A 22,851-nucleotide genomic window follows, 5' to 3' on the forward strand; every position below is an offset into this window, starting at 1 on the left:
AATTGTTTGCCTTTTATTAACAATTCAAGAAATATACAGGAAACAAAAAAGGCAGGACAAACACTATTACAATGCATGATTTCTTTAAAAACAAATGAGTTTTTTAAGCAAAATGTGCATAATTACCTATTTTTTAAGAATTGTCTATGAAAGTTAATATTTATCGCTAATCAATATATAATCTTCTGTTATCAGTCTAATATCTACCAAGCTACATATAATATTAGTAGCAAGCATAAAGCTGTAGTATTTGAATGCATTTGAAGCAAATATTAAATCTCAATGTATTTAAATCTCAACAAAAAAATCAAAACTCAAATGCTGGATTCTCTCTTTCTTCCCATGCTGGCACATCAGACATGATCCTATTTCCTGAAAAGATCAGAATATTTGAATTAGGAATTCACTCTGTACAACAATACCCTGTAGGTATAAATGTGAAAAATAAAAGTGAGGAGCGTCATTATAGTAGGTCTCACCTTTTGTCTTAAATCGTACCAAAATGAACAAAGCCAGTCCTATCAGGATAACTGGAATGACAACTGAGGCCACCACGACCCCAGTATACAACAGCATCGTTCTTCCCACTGACATGCCTTTCACAGGAAAATATAATACTTTCAATGAATACAGGTATTTTTGGCCTTTTCTCCTTGGATATGTTTTCATCATCAAATGTCATTAGTTTATGTGTGTTTTTAAAATGTTTATTAATCTTAACTGGCAAATAAACACCACTATTCTGAAACAGCAAAAACTGATCATACACTAGTATTTCTGAAAACACTAACTTCATAAGGTAGCACAAGATCACTTTATACAAAAATGATTTACCAGTGCAGTTAGGCAGCCTGTCACTCCAAAGCCCAGGGGAGGAGCAATGCAGCACCTTTGTGCCATTTAGGGAGAATCCATCTTTACAGGTGAAAAGACACTGGGAGCCAAAGCTGAAATTCCCCAGAGGATGGGAGCAGTTCATAGACAGGGGTAAGGGCAAGGTACTGATGACCTCGCACTGTAGCACTGGAAAGGACAAAAATTGGAATAATTGCATAGAAAACTAGAACAGCACAAATAAACTAACAAGTTTAAGGTAGTGCTGGGTACTTACACTGACAGGTTGGTAGATCCTGACTCCATTGGCCTGAGTTGTTGCATGTGATAACTGGTACTCCTCTCACCAAGAAACCCTCATTGCATTTAAAGTCACAGTGAGAGCCATAACCGAAAGGGGAATGTGGATGGCTACAGTTCATATGCCCATGTTGTGGAGCCTTGTCCAGCAGGGGGCATTGACGTGCTGTAGATAACATTGAAAAGAACTATGACCTTAAGCTCTTAGAACAACCTTAAAACTGTTTATATATGGGAAGTTATTGCTATAGCTTTTCTGTTGTGTATGATACAAATAAATGCACTGACACACTCCAAAACAAAAGTACACAATAATGTGTGTGCAGTAGGAGGGAATATCTGCCAAGGGCATCACTCCTATATTATGATTAATTACCTAGGCAGCAGGGTAGTTCTCCACTCCACATGCCCAGAGAGGTGCACTCTGTGTCAGCTGTCCCGTTTAGGACAAAGCCCTCCTCACAGGCTGATGTGCAGCGAGAACCAAAACTGAACTCTCCATGTGGATTAGAGCAGGTTAAAGAACCATGAGAGGGAGGGTTGAGAGACGTACATCTCTTAGCTAGAGCGGAACACAGAGAGGGTCTGAGGAGATGGACAGTACTTCTATCTAAACATAGACTAATCACAAGTTCATGTGCTGATTATTACCAATAGATTAGGATTTCTTTTTGTTTTTTTTACCCAAGCAATGTGGAATGTCTGCACTCCATGTGCCCAAAGAGGTACACTCCACATCAGCTGTCCCATTCAGGAGAAAACCCTCTTCACAGGTTGATGTGCAGTGAGACCCAAACCTGAACTGTCCATGAGGATTAGAGCAGGATAAAGAGCCATGAGCAGGAGAGTTCAGAGTGGGACATCTCTTAGCTGGAACAGAAAGAGAAAAAGAGCAACAAGACATTTTAGAACTTTGGAGGATTCACATCTAAATGATGAAATTGCATACAGTCTGCTGAGTAGGACCAACAAATTATTATATAGACATCCATAATCCTGACCTATGTCCTAATATATAATGTTTTCATTTTTTTACCCAGACAACGTGGCATGTCTCTGCTCCATGTGCCTAGAGAGGTGCACTCAGTCTCAGCTGTCCCATTCAGGACAAAACCCGCCTCACAGCTTGATATGCAATGAGAACCAAAACTAAACTCTTCATGGGGATCAGAGCAAATTAAGGAGCCATGGGTGGAAGAGTTCAGAGCAGGACATCGTTTAGCTAGAAAAGAACACAAATAGAGAGAGACTAATATGATATTTTAGTTTTATATAGTAAAGTGAGATTAAAAGGAAATCTAAATAAGGAAATTATGACCTGTTATGTTGAGTATGATTAACAGATTAGGAAGCAAACATTTTGCATTTTCTTTACCCAAGCAAAGTGGGATCTCTGCACTCCACATGCCAACAGAGGTGCATTCAGTGCTGGCCGTCCCCTTCAGTAGAAAACCCTCATCACAGGTAGTTGTGCACCGAGAACCAAAACTGAAGGAACCGTTTGGGTCAGCACAAGACAGGGAACCATGAGGGGGAGTCTTAATGGGACTGCACTTCTTAGCTTGCAGAAGGGCAGACAAGGAGAGATAATTTACCTCCACGAAATTACACGAAATAAAAAAAATGTACATATTTTAAGATAAAGATGTCGCTCCTATAAAGTAGCAGTTTTTATAAACTGTGCTATATTTATTCTGATTATACTATATAATTACCCTGACAGACAGGAAGTGCATGACTCCAGTTGCCATGTGAAGAACATTTAGTCACATTTGTGCCAATCAGATCAAATCCTTCTTCACATTGCACGGTGCAAATTGAGCCATAGCTGGACGGCCCTAGCAGGTCATGACATTGCATAAAGGCATGTAGTGGGACCTGCAGACTGTTGCATTGTACCACTGGAGAGAAAGAAATGCTACTATCATCATCAGAGCACTGTGCCATTCGATCCATTTACAGAGACCCATGAAACCTCTGTAACTGTAAAAATCCCACCTAAATTCTGTGACCTACCTGTGCATGTCGGTGTAGGTTTGCTCCATTGTCCTGAAGCCAAACAATTAAGTGTACTGTCTCCGGTCAGGTAGTAGCCTTGCTGGCAGGTGAAGTTACACTGTGAGCCAAAGGAGAAAGGCTCCAGAGTGTCCACACATGTCACGTTACCAATGACAGCAACAGAAATGGGGGGGCACTTTTTTACTGTGGGGAGATACAGATATCAATTGTCAATGTGAGATATTATAATGTATGTATATTATGACTGTACGTCTATAAACATAGCAAAAACGTAAGGTAGTGGCATGAATAATTATGTTGAAGTCATTTATAGTGAAGTGGAAACGGCAACAGCCTACTTAAATATTTAGCCCAGCATTGTTTGATTAATATTATTGTCTGGACAGGATGGGACTACATATTGAGGCCAACTAAATCATCAAAGGTTGGCAGTAGATCTAGTACTTGGCTTCAAGTATTAAGGAAAAGGAAAGTCACATACAAGCTTCACAGCTACAGGATATTTCACATTTAACCTTCACATAGAAGAGCTAGAAGCTAATGATAAAGTTTAGAACAGAATTTGACCTAATTTTGCTCTTTAAAAATAACGACAGTCACTTTACTTGTACATGCTGGGACACTGGCTGTCCACTGGCCGGTGTGGTCACACTGTATCTGCTCCTGACCATGGAGCTCGTAGCCTTCATCACACCTGAACTCACAGCTGGAGTTGAAGCTGTACGGTGCAATGGGGTGGCTGCAGGTCACATTACCACTGATGCTGGTTTGGTTCAGAACTGGACACTGTTCAACTACAATCAGCAGTAAAACATGTTTTCTCTATAAATTTCAGATCTGAAATAACAGTTATTTCCTTGATATCTAATGGTCATACCTTGACAAAGAGGAACTGGGTTGTTCCAGTGTCCACTGGCTTGGCAAAATAGTTTGGTTGCGCCCACCAACCGAAAGCCAAGTTCACAGTGGAACCAGCAGGAAGAGTTGAAACTATTAGACCCATGGGGATTGAAACAGTAGTGAGAACCTTTTTCTGGATCCAGCAAGGCTCCGCATGCAATTGCTGAAAAGAAGACAAATAAAAATATGTTATTTAGCTCATCACAGAAAGAAGTCTTGGCTGGTTTCAATATAATGACTAGATCTGTTCACCTTCTTCACAACGTGGTCCAAGGAAACCAGGATGGCACCTGCAGGTATAGTTTCCTATGGTCTCCACACAATCTGCATGTTTACTGCAGGAATCCTGTGTACAAGAGGCTGCGTGAACACAGAAAGGAATATTATACTATATTAAGTCTACAGGAGTCAGTAAATGTGTCAGCAAACAAAATTAAGAGCGGTTTACCAGTGTAGCAGATAGTTCCCTTCTTACTGCGACATTTCTCATTGTTCCACTTGGCTGTGTCTTTGTCCCTCTTAATGTAAATCTCCACACAGTCCTGACCATTTATATTATCGGGCTCTTCTGGGGCCCAGTTTTGAGCCTCTTTGGGCACATGCCTATTGGTTCCTACCCAGGTCCATACACCAGCCACTCTGTAAATGCCTAACCAATAATATTTTGGGTTAAATGGCAGCAGGTTGTTGAGGAAGTCAGTCTCCTCTTGGTTCTGGATGATCACCATGTCTGTGAAGTGCTGCTGGCACCACTGGCGAGCTTCTTGCCATCTACGGTTTGGAGTGACGCTGTAGTTGTAGGTCCATGCCTGTGCTCGACCGTAACTGCTCTGGTCTAAGATTAGATATAAGAATCATGATGCAAAAATGAACTGATAGAGCAAAACATCTGGGGACAATAAAATTATAAAGACCTACCTTGGGCAAATGCAATTAGTGCAGCTATCAGCACCTTGTGATACAGGCTTTGTCTAATATTAAATAATTCTTGAAACATCTGAAGTTAAAAAGAAAAATGAGATCTTTTAACTGCATAGGAAAACAGAATTTATTTGTGCATATATGAATATATATGTAAAATTACCATTTAATCTGTCTCCAGTCCCTCCTTATTGCTGCTGCATCTACTCCACTTTGCTGACAATCAATACAAAAACAGTATTAATTGTCCCTTAGGGAGTGAGCCAATGACCAATTTTGTAATATCATTTTTTCGTAACTTCCGTTGCAACTTCCTTTCGGGAAGGACATCACTGTACCACCCATAAGACTGAGGAAAAAATTCACACACTCAAACACATGCAGACATTAATATTTAATAATAATAGCAAATTTTAAGTAAATCCATGTAAGTTAATTTATTATTAGCAAAACTATCATAGAAATACAACTGAAGTCTTGTTAAATGCATAATAATGCATAATAAACCATCACATTAACAATATAATATGAGAAAGACAGAAATTAGGTTCCAGTTGTCCTTCATTCATGCACCTCACTGAAAGAACTTGTTGCTTCTTCAGGCTGCCTATAAAGACAAGCAGATTAACATAAAGAGACACTTTCTTCATATTTTTGTCTAAAGACCTTTGAAATGTTGAAACATACTCGTGGTGTGTAAAAGGATAAAGCTGCTTTGGACAAATGCCACATTGCAACACTGACCTGACTTGGGAAAGTCTCTTTCCTGTAAGAAATGAACAGACCAACAGCTCACTATTCAATAGTGTTACAATAAGATTGCTTTGCTTTTATATTGATGAAGTGCAATAGAGGATTGCTGACTTTTTCTGTTTGATCCAGCAGAAACAGATGCAACAGAAGGCTGAGAAGGCTCCACCCCCAGCTACAGCCAGCAGAGCCTGTTTATAGCCGGGGAAAAATAAAACAGACATTTTTATACTAAACCGTAAATAGTTACTTAAACAAGTAGGCCTTGGACTGCCCCAGATCCCAGTGACCCCACAGAAGAAGAACCTATCAGCAGAAAGCCCATGTTGCATTGAAACTGACAGGTTGAGTTGTTGGTCTGATTTCCTCCAAAGCACCTTAGGTATCCATTATCAGGTTCAGACAGAGGGGCGCAATCCACAGCTTGGAACACAAACAGGATAAAGTTTAGCAGAGATGCAGTGACATAAGGTATAACAGTATCTTTGTGTTGTAAAAACACAATACAGTTTGAACTATGTACATGCTGATAAGTAAATGTTATAATCAGTATTTTGAATGTAATCCTAAGCCTGGCCTCAGGAAACAGAGGAAACAGATGCAGGACTTGTGATGACCATCTGAGCAGTGTAAGTCACTGGACCATGCAAAGGATGTTCTGGAGAAGGAGATAGTGTAGTGGGATTTTTTAATTTTTTTCATTTTGTCATTCCTCACCCCCTGACAATTTGCACCTGACCTGCAAGATTAATAATCTTGTAAGGGCAGTTGGTTTGGGGGTGAATCTCAGTTAAATATTGCAAAGTTAAACAAAGAGCTACAGTATGCTGAAAAGCTCAATAGATTTGAGAGGAGCTGGGTGTTAGAGAGACCTTTGCTCTGGAGAAGCAACCGTCCACTCATAGTTTAGCAGTTACGGCTAAATTGCACCCGTTATGTTGCAGGCTTGCAGTGGATAGTGGTAGTTACACCTGAGCACCAGAGGTGTCGCTGAAGAGGAGCGTGTAGAAAGGAAAAAAGAGAAGAAGACTGAATGCGACAACGCGACAGGTAAGTGAATAAATTACTGAGGTAATAAAACGTCTTTTGAGTGACTTGCCATAACAGAATTCTTGACAACTACAATCTAGTCATAAATGCGCCTGGAGACGCATGGCCGGATGAGAAGCGTTGTACCACACTGGTCGGCTCCGGAGGGACAGCGGCTGTTCCATACAGTTCTGAATCAAGGTACAACGTTTGATGAAGCCGGTTTGACTGTTGTTTTACTATTGAATAGGTGTTATCTGAGTACATCACTCCTATTTATATAGGTCAGTAGGAGCCTACCCACCTACTGGAGACAATGAGAGTCGATGCAATTAGCATTAGCATTAGCAAGTGACGTTGCCAATGCCAAAACTAATGCTAATGCTAATGCTGTACACTTTTGTTCGTTTTATTTCCTAAACTCAACCAACACGTTTTATTGCCTTAATATATAAGTGAGTAGTTGTGCTTAAACTTAAGGCCGTAACTTACGTAATGTACGTAATGACGACAACGAAGATCTGTAGGATAAAATCGACCTTCTCAACCTGCCAGTAGGTTCCAGTGGGTGAGTAGGGACCTACTGACCTATACAAATAGGATTGATGTACGTTGATAACACCTATTCAATAGTAATACAACAGTTAAACCGGTGTTTGATGAAGCCATGGCTGCACTTGAAAAAGCACTTTGTCCGTAAAATCAAGCTGGAAGATGAGTGTTTCTCCAAAATCCTACCAGAGGTAAATAACATAAATGTGTATTGTCTTGAGGATCAAGTGTATTTTGTGAATATTCTCAGTAAAGTCTGTTAAACAAGCAGAGTAGTTTACATTGTCTGAACTCAAGGCCATTAGTGTTCTTAAACAGTAATTTTAAGTCATTTAAGTAGCAAATAAGCAACATTAGATAATTTAAACAGTTTCTTTGAGTGGAGATGACATTTCTTTCAACTTTATAGTTGAGACCAGCAGAAACCCTGAATCACTTTAACTTTAAATCCTTTGCTTTTCTGCAAAGTTAATCGCACTTAATCTTTTATAAGCTTTGATTAGTCTGTATTATCAAATATTTGCAGGTAGAGATAGTGTTTGAGAGCAATTTTTGGACCAAGTTGGAGGGTTGTCGAGTCAAAACACTGAACTGTGTGAGTTATTGAAGAACCTTCTGCAGGTACTGTTGTTACTGCTGATTTGGATGTTTCATCGCAAAGCTGTGTATTTGGTACCATTAACACCATAGAACACCTTTTATATGAAGTCTAATATGATGATGTTGATTAATAATAATTATTATAATAGTCCATATGCTTATTTCGATTTATGCTTTAATTAGAAATCTTGTCATCGACAACTATTCTCCAAATTCATCATGTATTAAACATATGGATAAAGGCAAAGAATTTTTTGCACTTTTTCTGGTTTGATAACACTACAACATAAATATTGGTAAGATCTGATGCATTTTAATTAAACTTTGTTTTTGAACATAATAAATAACCACAGAAAAAGCGAAAAAGAACAAAAAAACCTAAAAATATTTTTTAACAGATGTTATTTAGCATCAAAAAACAAGATATTCCTTCATGAGGTTTATCATGGTCTCCTGAACGTAAGTTTAGGTAACCACTAATGAATTTTTAAAACAAAGACAAAAAAGGTCCTTTATGAAGAAAAGGACAATGACTGTGATGTCAGGGGGGCGCCCCTGGCTTTGCCGAAACGGGCAACATCACAGTCATTGTCCTTTTCTTCATAAAGGACCTTTTTTTGTGCCACCCTGGAGCAAGGCACCAAGCAACCTTGTGCTTGCGTGGGAGGTTGGGTGGTACTGACTAGAGATAGTTGTGCTCACCTCCACGAAAAGCCTGGACTCTGGTACCCAGCTCCTTTAGAGGGGCTGGACTCTTCTCTACACTGGAGTTGCCTGCGGTGAGAGGTGGCAGGCTGGTGTGGACTTCCTTATAGCTCCAGCTGAGAGGGTTGCAACCCTGCACCTTCAGGTCGGGGACATGTCTCTTACTGTTGTTTTGGCCTATGGGCCAAGCAGTAATACAGACTACCCAGCCTTCTTGGAGTCTCTGGGAAGGGTGCTGGGAGGTGCTTCAACTGGGGACTCCGCCATTCTTCTGGGGGACTTCAAGGCTTTGGTGAGGCCATAGAGGAGAACTATCGGTCCTTGGCCTCGAGGAAATTCTGGCAAGCAGTTCAGCACCCCAGGAGGGGGAAGCAGTGCTCTGCCAACACCGTTTACAGTGGAGGTGGGGAGCTGCTGACCTCAACTGGGGACATTGTCGGACGTTGTAAGGAATACTTCGAGTATTTCCTCAACTCTGTTGATGCACCTTCCATAGAGGAAGCAGAGGCTGAGGTGTTCAATCAAGCTGAAGTCACTGAAGTAGTTCGGAAGCTCCTGAGTATCTGATGGCTGACACGCCTCTGCAACATAAGTATCTTGGGATCTTGTTCACAAGTGAGGGAAGAATGAAACGTGAGATTGACAAACAGATCGGTGCATCAGCAGCAGCAATGTGGTTGATGTACTGGTCTGTTGTGGTGAAGAAGGAGCTGAGCCGAAGGGCAAAGTTCTCGATTTACCGGTCAATCTATGTTCCTACTAGAGACTGACTGATATATCGGTTTACCAATATTTTTCCTGATATTTAAGCATTTTACCATAATTGGATATCGGTTTTGTAAACGCCACCATCTTGTGGGTGTTCTGAGAATTGCGCGCAGGATCACATGTCTGAGGGGGAGATGAGACAACAGTGTGCACAGGTAAAGTATACTTACTTGCTTTGCTGTTAGTAAACTTTATTTAACATAACAGCCATTAATGCACAAATCAGATGTGTTACATAAATGCTTGATATGTAGTTTATGCAGGTATACAAATAGTATACAGTATACTATACAGTGGGTACGGAAAGTATTCAGACCCCTTTAAATTTGGCTGGGCCAGTCAAGAACGGTCACAGAGTTGTTCCGAAGCCAATCCTTTGTTATTTTAGCTGTGTGCTTAGGGTCATTGTCCTGTTGAAAGGTGAACCTTCGGCCCAGTCTGAGGTCCTGAGCACTCTGGAAGAGGTTTTCTTCCAGGATATCTCTGTACTTGGCCGCATTCATCTTTCCTACAATTGCAACCAGTCGTCCTGTCCCTGCAGCTGAAAAACACCCCCACAACATGATGCTCCCACCACCATGTTTCACTGTAGGGATTGTATTGGGCAGGTGATGAGCAGGGCCTGGTTTTCTCCACACATACCGCTTAGAATTAACGCCAAAAAGTTCAATCTTGGTCTCATCAGACCAGAGAATCTTATTTCTTGTAGTCTGGGAGTCCTTCATGGGTTTTTGGCAAACTCTATGCGGGCTTTCGTATGTCTTGCACTGAGGAGAGGCTTCCGTCGGGCCCCTCTGCCATAAAGCCCCGACTGGTGGAGGGCTGCAGTGATAGTTGACTTTGTGGAACTTTCTCCCATCTCCCAACTGCATCTCTGGAGCTCAGCCACAGTGATCTTTGGGTTCTTCTTTACCTCTCTCACCAAGGCTCTTCTCCCACGATTGCTCAGTTTGGCTGGGACGGCCAGGTCTAGGAAGAGTTCTGGTCGTCCCAAACTTTTTCCATTTGAGGATTATGGAGGCCACTGTGCTCTTAGGAACCTTGAGTGCTGCAGAAATTCTTTTGTAACCTTGGCCAGATCTGTGCCTTGCCACAATTCTGTCTCTAAGCTCCTTGGACAGTTTTCCTTCGACCTCATGATTCTCATTTGCTCTAACATACACTGTGAGCTGTAAGGTCTTATATAGACAGGTGTGTGCCTTTCCTAATCAAGTCCAATCAGTTTAATTAAACACAGCTGGACTCCAATGAAGGAGCAGAACCATCTCAAGGAGGATCAGAAGAAATGGACAGCATGTGAGTTAAATATGAGTGTCACTACAAAGGGTCCGAATACTTATGACCATGTGATATTTCAGTTTTTCTTTTTTAATAAATTTGCAAAACTTTCTACATTTCTGGCTTTTTTTTCTGTCAAGATGGGGTGCTGAGTGTACATTAATGAGAAATAAAATGAACTTTTTTGATTTTGGCAAATGGCTGCAATGACACAAAGAATGAAAAATTTAAAGGGGTCTGAATACTTTCCATACCCACTGTATAGTGCTGCACTATATAGTGACTGGGAGGTTAAGGACTGGGGGGTATTTGGACACAGCCTATCACAGTAAGTTCAAAAGTACGTCAGAAATGACGTGCAAATAAAGATTTGATGTGTTTTGTTGCAGCAGCATGGGCTAATTTGACCCAATGGTTCTTTTGGCACCCTGCAATCATGTGCAGTGTCTTTATCAGAGTCAATACTAAAGCACATCTAATTTAAATACACCCTTCTGCATTTCATTGTTTGTCCTTTGATTCTCTATCAAAAACTTAAATCACATTTATACCAAGTGTTTTTTAAAATCAGGTGTTATCACTGTCAGACAACTAAAAAGTGAAAGATGTGAAAAGAGACCTGCAAACATAATTTGTCTAAGAAATAGAAGGTTTCATTTTTACTTTTATTTGATGGATGATGGCTTTCTTGGCAGATAGCCTCCAATCAGAATTTCAAGGCTGTTTTTCTAAAACGTTCATGCAGGAAGGGGAAAATCACATCCTCAATGAGAGGGGAGTTTCTTGTTTAAAATCAGCAAGAGCTCCTTTCACTTGCTGTTAAGAGGATGCCCGTTCATTTATGTTAGATGGGGTGAAGATAAACTTTTTCCTCATTCCCACAGAATTTTCCGATGTAGTTCTAACAAAAAGGACAGAAAACAATGTTACAGAGAGATAAAATACCCAGAGCTGCACTGTACTGTTATATTTAGCTTATTAAGTCCCACTCTAAACTTTCCCGTTTTCCTTCCTGTACTTGGATCCTTGTTGTAGACTAAATTCTGACACTATGAACAAGGCAAAAATGGAGCCAGCAGTTAGTCAGATAAAGGTGGAGGCAATCAGGAGAGGCTCTTCTGTTGGAGGCTACGCCACCTTGGAATTTACCCACGCAGCAGCTATTTGTCTGCTGATCCAGAACATATGCTATAGGAGCACATGGGTTTCGCTGTCATCCTTAGGGTAGACATCATTCTAGGTCATTTTCATTTTTCATGAAGAGGAAATCCCTTTTTTTTTTTTTTTTTTTTTTTATATTTAAACCCAAAAAATGATAAATATGTCAAACATGCAAAAATTAATGTAACTCAAAGCATAAAATCTTTAATATTTTAATTAGATATGATACTTTCCTCTACCATAATGTCATGGAAAATATGGAGATCATAGTAATACTTGAAATTAATTTTAAAAATGTTTTTTTTTACTAGTAACATGCAATATTTTGGAAACAATAGAAAATATGTAATTTCATCCTTTTTTCATTCTTAATCTTGTCAGCAGCCTCATTGTTTGCACAAAAATACTCATTAATTTCAAAATTTCAAGCTAAAGTTTAGATTTATTTGATTTGTCCACAAAATGGGAGCATTGTTTACCATTAATTTATAGCAGTTAACTCTGTTAACATTTGATAGTAAAAAAGTGACCCTGTGGCAAGGTGGCTCAGATAGTGTCTGTGATCACCTGGTTGACTGACTTATTGACTTTATTATACTTGGACTTTTGGGAAATGCTACTTTCTTCTGCTAAAGGTGGGAGATTTTTCAGCAATATGTGAAAAGATATTTCAAATTAAAATAAAGCACATTAAACATCACTAGAATAAAAAAAGGTGGAAATCATTTTTTTTTTTTTTTTTTTTGAAATTATCTTTGCCTTTTTAAAAAAAAAAAAAAAAAAACCTGCCTAAAAACACTAATTTGTCCAAAGTGGCAGAACACTGGCTGTACCTGGAACTAAACTTTCCACTTATTAGTGTCCTATATCAGCAGGTTTAGTGACACTGCTGCTCGGCATAATAACAGTATAAATTCCATCTTTAAAAAGCAACAAATTGCAGAGTGCACCAAGGTGGGTTAGACGTTTTATTAAGGAGTTTTTATTAAGAACAGAAAGTCAGCAGTGCTTTAAACATACAGAAACATGAATCGACATTTTAAATGCATTACTATATAAATCTACTATATCTACTATAGATAGTATATAAATACTGAATCAATATAGTAAAACTATTCACAGTTCTGCAATGGCATGACCATCCACTCACAATGTAAAGTAACATTTGCCATTGCCATTTGTTTGTAAAATTGGAGAACAATTTGTTCAAGACAAAATGTCTCTTGGGAGAAAATATAAGTCTGAGCAACTATACAAAGCAAATCATGGATCAGTTTTATAATTCAGCAGAATATTGATCCCTCTGACATACTGGGATTTCCTGTTAAGGTTTACAAAGTAAAGGTGATTTATAATGTTGATATACAGCCACAGTAACGATACATGTAACTGTGGTTAGTTGCCTATGAAGACTGCCATTCAACAAACCTTTTTTAAGTTTCATGATTTAAGGAAGGTGACATCTTATCTAACCTGTTCAGCGCAAACTTAGTCGCTTTCCACTTAAGCCGTTTGAGGATCCACACACCAAGAGACAGACTAGATAACAGAGTGGCCCCTCCCGCCACACTGGAGGCAATGACAGTAGACTGAGATGGAGAAGCTGTGGAAACATTTTCAAAAGTGAATCTTCTGACCATTAAAATTCAAACTTGTATTTAAATCTTGAATTTTATTTACATGTCTTAGAACATTTGTTTACTTTGTTTCACCTTGACTTGAGGGTCTCTCTATAAAGCCTCTAGTCAATAAAATCTAAAGTGTGTGGGCGTACCGACACAAAACGGCTGTGAGGCATTCCAACTTCCTGATGCTTCACATTGCAGAGTGTTAGACGAGGAACCGATGAGCACATGACCTTCATCACAGCTAAAAACACAAGTGGACTGGTAGCTGGAGGGGCCCAGAGGATCAGAGCACTTCATGGATCCTTTTTCTGGTGGAGGCAGCTCCTGACACTGAATCACTGTGGATGACAAGACCATCAAAAACACATTAGAACATCAGTGTAATAATAAAATGTAGCTCCTCTGACCATGATTAAGTGAAATCATAAATACAATTGGACAATGTCAGACTCACATTCACAGGAAGGAGGCTGCTCTGACCACTTTTTGGGGGGGGTGCATCTCAGAGGTCTGGACATATTGAGCTGGTATCCTTTCTCACAGGAATACTCGCATGAGGTGTTGTAGGAGAAGTCTCCATACATGTGTGTACAATTTACACTTCCTTTATCTGGGGCTGTGAGCTCCTCTTTGTTACACGTAATGGCTGCCAATATTTAAAGAAGTCACAATTAGTTATCATCTCCAGGCTGCGAGTTACGACACTTTAAAAGTACAATATCATGTATTTTCTTACCTTGCTCACACTTCTCTCCATAAAAGCCTTCAAAGCAAACACATTTGTGGCTGTTGATCGTTTCTACACATTCTCCATGGTGGCACGAATCATTCTTACAGGCAGCTGGAGAAAGAAGAAGTACTTTCATATATGTAATCTTACATAAAATATTCTTATTTTTCTGATGTTTTAATGAAAAAAGACCATCACAATAAATAATTTTATAACCAAAGAAAAGCAGCTACAATGAGCAGCTCTTCTAATTTAACCATCAACTTTTGCTCACCTGTGTAACACAGAGCGGTCTTATTTTTTCCACACCTCTCATCGTTCCACTTGGCTGGCTGTGCATCCCTTTTGATGTACATCTCCACACAGTCCTCAATTGCCCCCATACGATTTTCATTCTTGCCATTGTTTGGTTCACCCTGCGCCCAGTTGGTTGCTTCTGCTGTCAGGGCTTTGTTAGTGCCCACCCAAGTCCAGATTTCATTGACCTTTCGGATTCCGATCCAGTAGTAGGTGTCTTTCTTGGGCAGCCAGCTGTTGAGATGCTGAATCTCCTCCTGGTTCTGGATGGCCACCATGTCTGTGTAGTGCTTCTGGCACCAGTCTCTGGCTTTCTGCCAGTTCATGGTGGTGTCAGAGTAGTAGTAAGACCAGCAATCTCCTCTAGTCCACATGCACAGCACTGAGGATGGAGGACAGAGACACATATTAGATGATTTAGTAATAAGTGTCAGTTAATCAAATAATAAGTTGAAAGTGAGACACTAATTGAGGCTGTGCTTGCATTCGATTGACATACTTGAGCAAAGAAGAGTCAGACTGATCCATGAGGTAGAGCTCTGACAGCCACAGGGATGGACTGATCCGAAGTAGATTAGCTGTAAAAAAAAAATAAGTGAATACATGTATCACTGACCACAAACAAGCACCAGAGTAATTTGCATTAAGGACAAATGAAGTTCAAATTAAACCTTCTGCACTCACCATTTTAAATGCTGCTGTGTGTGTGAAATCCTGCAAATTATTGAATTTCCCCTTGGGGATTAATGAAGTACTCCTTATTCTTCTTTTTCTTCTTCTTCTTAAAAGGTTCTTTAGTATTGATCTGTCTGGATGAAATGATTCTGAGTTGTATTTCCTGAGCTGCCTGCTTTTATACACCTCCTCAGCCAAGTCCACTTTTCCTGAAAACTCTCAGCACAAGTGGAATTTCCTTCACCCCCATGGCTACTGGCCTGGCCCACCCTTGGAAAACTTTCCCCTCCTGCACTAATGTTTCCATTACAAAGCGTGTTAGCTCTTTCACTTAAGTAAGGATTGTAAATATTTGCCTAAAATGTGGTAATGCAATGATAATATACTAATATATTTGTGGTGAAGATACACATTAGGTGATCAGTTTCCTGTAAAAGGCACAATAGCTCACAAACAGATTTAGGAATGAAAGATAAATGCAACTGAAAAAAAAAAGTTGCATGAAAGAGACTTTCTGTCTGTTTCCCCTTTTGATATCATCTTATCACAGATTTGACACAAAACAAATGTCTTTTCTTTGGTTCCAAATTAAACGCTGAAACGTTCATTAATTCGACTCCAGGTGTGCAAACTACTGGCTCCATTTAGTTTTCATCGAAGTAATTAGGTCTGGATATGTTGCCCCCGTGATGAATGAAATAATTAGTCTACAGGTTCACTTATAGTTCCCTCAAGAACTATGAATGTTTACTGGGTGTTTTCAGTAAAAGCATGATAAATTAGAAATGTTTTCAGCTTAGGTGCATTGTGTTTATTTTTGTGACTTAGATGCATGGCATCAGATAGCAAATTAGAATTATTATAGCTAATTAATGTGGAAAGCCAGTTAAACTGATTCCAGTTCAAATGTCAGTACAAACATCTGTCTCTAAATATGAACAATGGTTCAAATAATTCAAATGGAACAATTAAAAATTGGTCTTCCTGACCAATAATAATATATGAAGATCTTTTCAAATATGAACCTTTAGCTGCTTAAAAATCTCAAAATCTATGAAGGGACTTTCAATAGCAAACCAAATCGGGTTAGGCTAATAAAGTAAAGTATTTAGTTAACATCAGAAACACTAATCTTGTAACCCAATCTTGTTCTTTATAAATCAGCAGATATTTTGAGTTATTTATAAATACAGGCCTCAATAAGAAAAAACAAGTTAACAATGAAAAGAGAATTTTGCAGGTTTTGTTTTTGCCTGATCCAAATGCTCCATTAACATCACTTCCTCTTTGTGATATAATTTAAAGCAACACTGCACATTACTAAACAATACAAGTTACAGTGATGGACTGGTAAGTCAAAGTATGTCACTGCTCAAACAGGAAAGATGTGTTTAGAAAACTAGGTAGCCAAAGGTCAGTTCATACAAAAACAATTTACCAGTGCAGTTAGGCAGAATGTCTAACCCAGGGGAGGAACAATGCAGAGCCTCTTTGCCATTTTGGGAGACTCCCTGTTTACTCTTTGAAGACACTTGAAACCAAAACTGAAAATTGGAAGCTGGGAGCAGTTCATGGATAGAGGTAAGGGCAAGGTACTGATGACATCATAATGTACCACCATAGTTGCTTCTCTTCATTGGCTCCCTTTAAAGTCCAGCCCTTCATGATCTCTCTCTCTCATTACCTTCTGCAGGTGTCCCTGGTCCTCGAGCTGTATATTGCTGTTGTGCAGTTACTGGCCCCACCAACCTGCAGTGTCTATTTGTTGTTTATTGTTGCTGTTCTTTTCTCTCTCCTCTATCCAGTCGAGGCAGATGGTCACCTGAACTGAGTCCAGTTCTGCTGGAGGTTTCTTCTGTTAAAGGGAGCTTTCCTCCACTGTCACCAAGTGCTTGCTCATAAGGGATTTGCTGGGTTTTTATGTAAAGTGCCTAGAGATTGTTCTAGACAAATTAATTAAAATTAATTGAAATTGAATTTAAAGGAAAGAAACTGATCCTGAGTTGTTGCATGTGACAACTGGGGTTTCTCTCACCAAGAAACCCTCATTGCAGTTAAAGTCACAGTGGGAGCCGTAACTGAAAGGGGAATGTGGCCATATTGTGGAGCCACACCTGCTGTCCAGCAGGGGGCATTGGCGTGCTGTAGATAACAGAAAAAAACTATGACCTTAAGCTCTTAGAACAAACAAACCACATTGTCTGTATAGAGCAGTAATAAAGGGTATTTTAGAGCTAAACACCAGTTTTGTATATGGGAAGTTATTGTACAGCTTTTCTGTTGTACATGATACAAATAAATGCACTGACATGTAAGGTATATATCCCCATTATAAAACTCAAGTCTGCACCTAGAAACTGATTTCTGAAGAAGCTGGTGGGATTGCTGGTTTGCAGAAAAAGCTTCAGCTTGTGTTGCTGGCTGCTAATCAGCTGAAAGTGGTTTGAATTGCTGGAAACAGCCAGGAACTATAAACTGCACTGATAAAACTTTGTATAAAGGTGCAGAGAGTGGTAAAAGAGGAAAGTGGATGAAGAATACAATATGTATGCAGTGAAAGCAGATTAAATTGGACTCATATTGTGTGAAAGTGCTAAATTACTGTGTTGAAAGACTAATGGCTGGGAATTTTTTTAAGTTAGAATCAAGTTTCTTTATAAATGAATGAATCAGTAAGAAAAGACCGAAGATGATGCTTTCCAGCAGGCAAGGCAGCCTCTCACATGATTCAGTGCAAACAAACACATCTAATGACGGTCTAACAACAGAAACAAACTGGAATGATGAAATGAAAAGGAGATATCTCCCTGGGATTGAAAGAAGAGGAAGAGCCAAGAGCCCACCCACATATTTATGCCAGCATTGTGGAACTAAGGCTGGCACAAATGAGTGTGAAGCAAAGTGTGAACGGGTGTGACCTGCATGTGACCTGCTGTACAGTCTGGAGTGGATGTGACTACACATTGAGGTCAGCTAAATATTAGTAAAAGGTGGCGGTCAATCTATTTTCAGAGTTCAAGTATTAAAAAAGTTAAGTCGTATAAACGTGACCGTTATATATCACAATTAACCTTCAGATAGACCTTTTAGAAAAAGCCGTAGAGCTATTAGAAACATTACATTACTAAAACCAGGTTAACAGAATTTGACCTAATTTTGCTCTTTAAAAATAACGACAGTCACTTTACTTGTACATGCTGGGACACTGGCTGTCCACTGGCCGGTGTGGTCACACTGTATCTGCTCCTGACCATGGAGCTCGTAGCCTTCATCACACCTGAACTCACAGCTGGAGTTGAAGCTGTACGGTGCAATGGGGTGGCTGCAGGTCACATTACCACTGATGCTGGTTTGGTTCAGAACTGGACACTGTTCAACTACAATCAGCAGTAAAACATGTTTTCTCTATAAATTTCAGATCTGTTTCAGTTATTTGATTGATATTGATTGATTGATTGATATCTAATGGTCATACCTTGACAAAGAGGAACTGGGTTGTTCCAAAGTAGTTTGGTCGCGTCCACCAACCGAAAGCCAAGTTCACAGTGGAACCAGCAGGAAGAGGCTGCATGAACACAGAAAGGAATATTATACTATATTAAGTCTACAGGAGTCAGTAAATGTGTCAGCAAACAAAATTAAGAGCGGTTTACCAGTGTAGCAAATAGTTCCCTTCTTATTGCGACATTTCTCATTGTTCCACTTGCCTGTGTCTTTGTCCCTCTTAATGTAAATCTCCACACAGTCCTGACCCTCTATGAAAAAATAGATCTTTTAACCACATGGGAAAACACAGTATATATATTTGTGCGTTTACGAATTCACATAAACTCGCACGTAAAATGACTATTTCATCTTCAGTCCCTCTTTCTTTCTGCATTTATTGTATTTTACTGACCATTAATATCAAAACAGTATTAATTGTCCCTTAGGGAGTGAGCCAATGACCAACTCTGTAATATAATTTTTATCGCAACTTCCTTCGCAACTTCCTTTCAAGGAGGGTATCACCACCCATAAAACACACACACACACACACACATACACACATGCTCAAACACATGCAGACACCCACTGATATTTAATAATAATAATACATATAATAAATGTAAAGTAAATCAATTTCATGTAATTCATTTTATTAGTAGTAAAGCTATCATAGAAGTACAGCTAGTGTCGTTAAATGCATATTATGCATCATCTGATAATAAACCATCAGATACACACAGACATTATTCATGCAGAACATCTCAATTAATTAACATACAGTAGATTAAACAAATTGCTTAGGTATTATTTATTAACAATGTAATATGAGAAAGACAGAAATTAGGTTCCAGTTGTCCTTCATTCATGCACCTCACTGAAAGAACTTGTTGCTTCTTCAGGCTGCCTATAAAGACAAGCAGATTAACATAAAGAGACACTTTCTTCATATTTTTGTCTAAAGACCTTTGAAATGTTGAAACATACTCGTGGTGTGTAAAAGGATAAAGCTGCTTTGGACAAATGCCACATTGCAACACTGACCTGACTTGGGAAAGTCTCTTTCCTGTAAGAAATGAACAGACCAACAGCTCACTATTCAATAGTGTTACAATAAGATTGCTTTGCTTTTATATTGATGAAGTGCAATAGAGGATTGCTGACTTTTTCTGTTTGATCCAGCGGAAACAGATGTAGCAGAAGGCTGAGAAGGCTCCACACCCAGCTACAGCCAGCAGAGCCTGTTTATAGCCGGGGAAAATAAAACAGACATTTTTATACTAAACCATTCAATATTATACACTGTGATATTTATTTTTTCTAAGAAGTTACCAGTACTGTCCCGGATTATTTTAAAATGGCATGCGTGCAACCATATTTGAAAAAACCGGGCATTCACCCCTCTTGCCTTGAAAATTACAGACCAATTTCGAAATTGCCCTTCTTATCAAAGATTTTAGAAAAATATGTTTCTATTCTTCTACTCCAAACCACAGATAACTGTAACATTTTTGATGAATTTCAATCTGGCTTTCGCAAACATAGCACTGAGACCACTCTTTTAAAGGTGACTAATGACATCCTGCTGGCGTCCGATGCTGGCCTGTGCTCTGTTCATGTCCTTCTGGATCTCACTGCTGCTTTTGCTACAGTCGATCACCACATTTTGTTGGAGCGACTGAAGCACTGGGTGGGAATAACTGGTTCTGCACTGGACTGGTTCTCTGCTTACTGTATCTGTCCAATAGATCGTTTTGTGTCTCCGTTAATAATTACAGGTCTTCTTTCTCTCCAGTAAAGTACGGAGTCCCACAAGGTTCAGTGCTGAGACCGATCCTGTTCTCCTTGTATATGCTCCCTCTCGGACATATCATTCGTAAATATGGTGTCTCCTTCCATTGTTATGCTGATGACACTCAAATGTACTGTCCGTTTAATGTCTTAGACCATGGAAGGTTGAACCATTTACATGAATGTCTCACTGAGATAAAAAGCTGGATGGCTCAAAACTACTTGCAGCTTAATTCAAATAAAACAGAAATAGTTGTTATTAGCCCACAACATATAACCAAACATGTACATGCCCTGTACAGACCGTCTCTTACAGAACCCCACATCCGCCGCAAAAAATCTTGGTGTTTGGTTTGATTCTAAACTAAACTTTGAGCGCCATGTCACAAAGACTGTCCAGACATGTTTTTATCACCTCAGAAATATCTCCAAAATATGCTCAATTTTATCATTTAAGGATATGGAGGTGAGTTTACATGCTTTTATTTCTTCACGCCTTGACTATTGCAACAGTCTATTCACCTGCCTGTGCCATAAATCAATTAACCTGCTCCAGGTTGTCCAGAACTCAGCTGCAAGACTCTTGACTGGAAAAAGTAGAATTGACCATATCACTCCTGTTTTAGCTTCCTTGCACTGGCTCCCGATATGTTTTAGGATTGATTTTAAGATTTTATTAATAACTTTTAAAGCACTGCACGGCTTTTCTCCAAGCTATATATCCCAGCTGCTACAGCCGTATAAGCCTGCTCGTAGCCTGAGATCCTCTGATAGAGATCTTCTATGTATCCCCGATGTTAGAATGAAAACCAGAGGTAATAAAGCCTTTGCAGTTAGAGCTCCCAAACTCTGGAATGACTTACCTGAGGAAATAAGATCAGCTGACGCAGTACCATCTTTTAAAGCCCTCCTTAAATTTCACCTTTTCCGGCAAACCTTTAATTGGGGACAAGCTTTTATCTTCCTTTTATCCTCCTTAGTATTTAGGACTTTGTTGTTCTTTTATGTCTTTTATTGTAAAGCACTTTGTAACATATGTTTAGAAAAGTGCTCTATAAATGAATTTTATCATTATTATTATTATTACTATTGGTGCCCATTATAATATTAATCTATATTGATTCATCCAAAACAGAAAACTAGTGCAATAATGATTTTGATGTGTATATTATATTTAAAAAACATATTTTCAACTTTTGCTCAATTTCAAATAGTTACTTGCACAAGTAGGCCTTGGGCCGCTCCAGATCCCAGTGACCCCACACGTAACAGAAGAAGAACCTATCAGCAGAAAGCCCATGTTGCATTGAAACTGACAGGTTGAGTTGTTGGTCTGATTTCCTCCAAAGCACCTTAGATATCCATTATCAGGTTCAGACAGAGGGGCACAATCCACAGCTTGGAACACAAACAGGATAAAGTTTAGCAGAGATGCAGTGACATAAGGTATAACAGTATCTTTGTGTTGTAAAAATAATATATTTTTGAACTATGTACATGCTGATAAGTAAATGTTATAATCAGTATTTTGAATGTAATCCTAAGCCTGGCCTCAGGAAACAGAGGAAACAGATGCAGGACTTCTGATGATCATATTAAAATTGTCAAAAATGTAATAGTCTGAAGAACAGCAGTGTAAGTCACTGGACCATGCAAAGGATGTTCTAAGGAGAAGGAGATAGTGTAGCGGGATTTTTAAAATTTTCATTTTGTTAATCTTCAGCCCCTGACAATTTACACCTGACCTGCTGACATGGTGGTTTGTAGGCTCTTATTTCTGCATGTAGTTCAGTTGTCTGGGACAAGAGATTAATAATCTTGTAAGGGCAGTTGGTTTGGGTGTGAATCTCAGTTAAATATTGCAAAGTTAAACAAAGAGCTACAATATGCTGAAAAGCTCAATAGATTTGAGAGGAGCTGGGTGTTAGAGAGACCTTTGCTCTGGAGAAGCAACCGTCCAATCATAGTTTAGCAGTCACGGCTAAATTGCACCTAGTTATGGTTAACGCATGTTACATTGATTAGCACATGTTGTAAATATTAGGAATATTAAGAAAGCTTGACAGGCAGTAAGTGAGTGTGAGGTTTAACAAATGAAGCTCTGTGGCTTCACTATCATCACCTTTTAACATACAAATAGTCAAGTGATCAATTTTGAATGTATAAATATCTACCACTGAAAGAGTAAGTTTACATTTTAAAAAACAATCTCAAGACAATGTTCATGTGCCTACGTGCACACTGGAAGTCAAGTGTCACTGTATGAAATGTGTTTTTAAGGGCTGCAGATTTTGTGCCTGATCTCCTACGTTAGAATTGCTTAGGAAGGAATTTCTTCACTGTGAAGCATTTTACATATAAAGGATGTGAGAAAAACAATCTCAAAATCTGAAAATTGTAATAACTAGTGAGATGTTTACAAGCAGC

At 39.1% G+C, this 22,851-nt stretch overlaps 3 protein-coding genes across 3 annotated transcripts in view; all 3 read right to left on the reverse strand.

Annotated features, from left to right (window-relative positions):
* selp (selectin P) lies at positions 1 to 15,376 on the reverse strand. The gene is made up of 28 exons (XM_026305595.2): positions 15,157 to 15,376; positions 14,972 to 15,050; positions 14,450 to 14,854; positions 14,182 to 14,286; positions 13,900 to 14,091; positions 13,592 to 13,783; positions 13,254 to 13,420; positions 9,429 to 9,501; positions 9,098 to 9,191; positions 8,816 to 8,989; positions 8,608 to 8,726; positions 6,102 to 6,147; positions 5,719 to 5,740; positions 4,972 to 5,050; positions 4,502 to 4,888; positions 4,306 to 4,413; positions 4,031 to 4,216; positions 3,759 to 3,947; positions 3,151 to 3,336; positions 2,850 to 3,035; positions 2,510 to 2,695; positions 2,171 to 2,356; positions 1,819 to 2,004; positions 1,511 to 1,696; positions 1,112 to 1,300; positions 835 to 1,023; positions 480 to 596; positions 1 to 372 (listed from the first exon to the last, which is right to left on the reverse strand). The coding sequence occupies exons 1-28, from the start codon at positions 15,157 to 15,159 to the stop codon at positions 308 to 310; spliced, it is 4,296 nt and encodes a 1,431-aa protein (XP_026161380.1). The 5' UTR covers positions 15,160 to 15,376; the 3' UTR covers positions 1 to 307.
* LOC113129417 (E-selectin) overlaps positions 12,773 to 22,851 on the reverse strand; it is a 21,802-nt gene continuing 11,723 nt past the window's right edge. Inside the window, exon 13 of the mRNA XM_026305397.1 lies at positions 12,773 to 13,220. The gene's annotated coding sequence lies outside the window, so the exon portion shown is untranslated. The remainder of the gene's footprint in view (positions 13,221 to 22,851) is intronic.
* Positions 17,036 to 22,851, reverse strand: part of LOC113129543 (E-selectin) — a 12,399-nt gene continuing 6,583 nt past the window's right edge. Inside the window, exons 7-13 of the mRNA XM_026305596.1 lie at positions 19,798 to 19,874; positions 19,678 to 19,699; positions 19,046 to 19,064; positions 18,801 to 18,902; positions 18,623 to 18,712; positions 18,336 to 18,524; positions 17,036 to 17,289 (exon numbers count right to left, since the gene is read on the reverse strand). Coding sequence (XP_026161381.1) covers positions 17,126 to 17,289; positions 18,336 to 18,524; positions 18,623 to 18,712; positions 18,801 to 18,902; positions 19,046 to 19,064; positions 19,678 to 19,699; positions 19,798 to 19,874 — 663 coding nt within the window. The 3' untranslated portion in view covers positions 17,036 to 17,125. The remainder of the gene's footprint in view (positions 17,290 to 18,335; positions 18,525 to 18,622; positions 18,713 to 18,800; positions 18,903 to 19,045; positions 19,065 to 19,677; positions 19,700 to 19,797; positions 19,875 to 22,851) is intronic.

The sequence above is a fragment of the Mastacembelus armatus genome, chromosome 4 (genome assembly GCF_900324485.2).
Source record: "Mastacembelus armatus chromosome 4, fMasArm1.2, whole genome shotgun sequence".
NCBI classification, from domain to species: domain Eukaryota; kingdom Metazoa; phylum Chordata; class Actinopteri; order Synbranchiformes; family Mastacembelidae; genus Mastacembelus; species Mastacembelus armatus.

Bases quoted from the DNA above. Each gene is read 5' to 3' on its own strand.
- selp (XM_026305595.2), bottom strand. The intron at 14,855-14,971 runs GTATGTCAATCG...CTCCATCCTCAG, and splicing joins TCTGACTCTTCTTTGCTCAA to TGCTGTGCATGTGGACTAGA. The intron at 4,414-4,501 runs GTAAACCGCTCT...GTGTTCACGCAG, and splicing joins GGGAACTATCTGCTACACTG to CCTCTTGTACACAGGATTCC.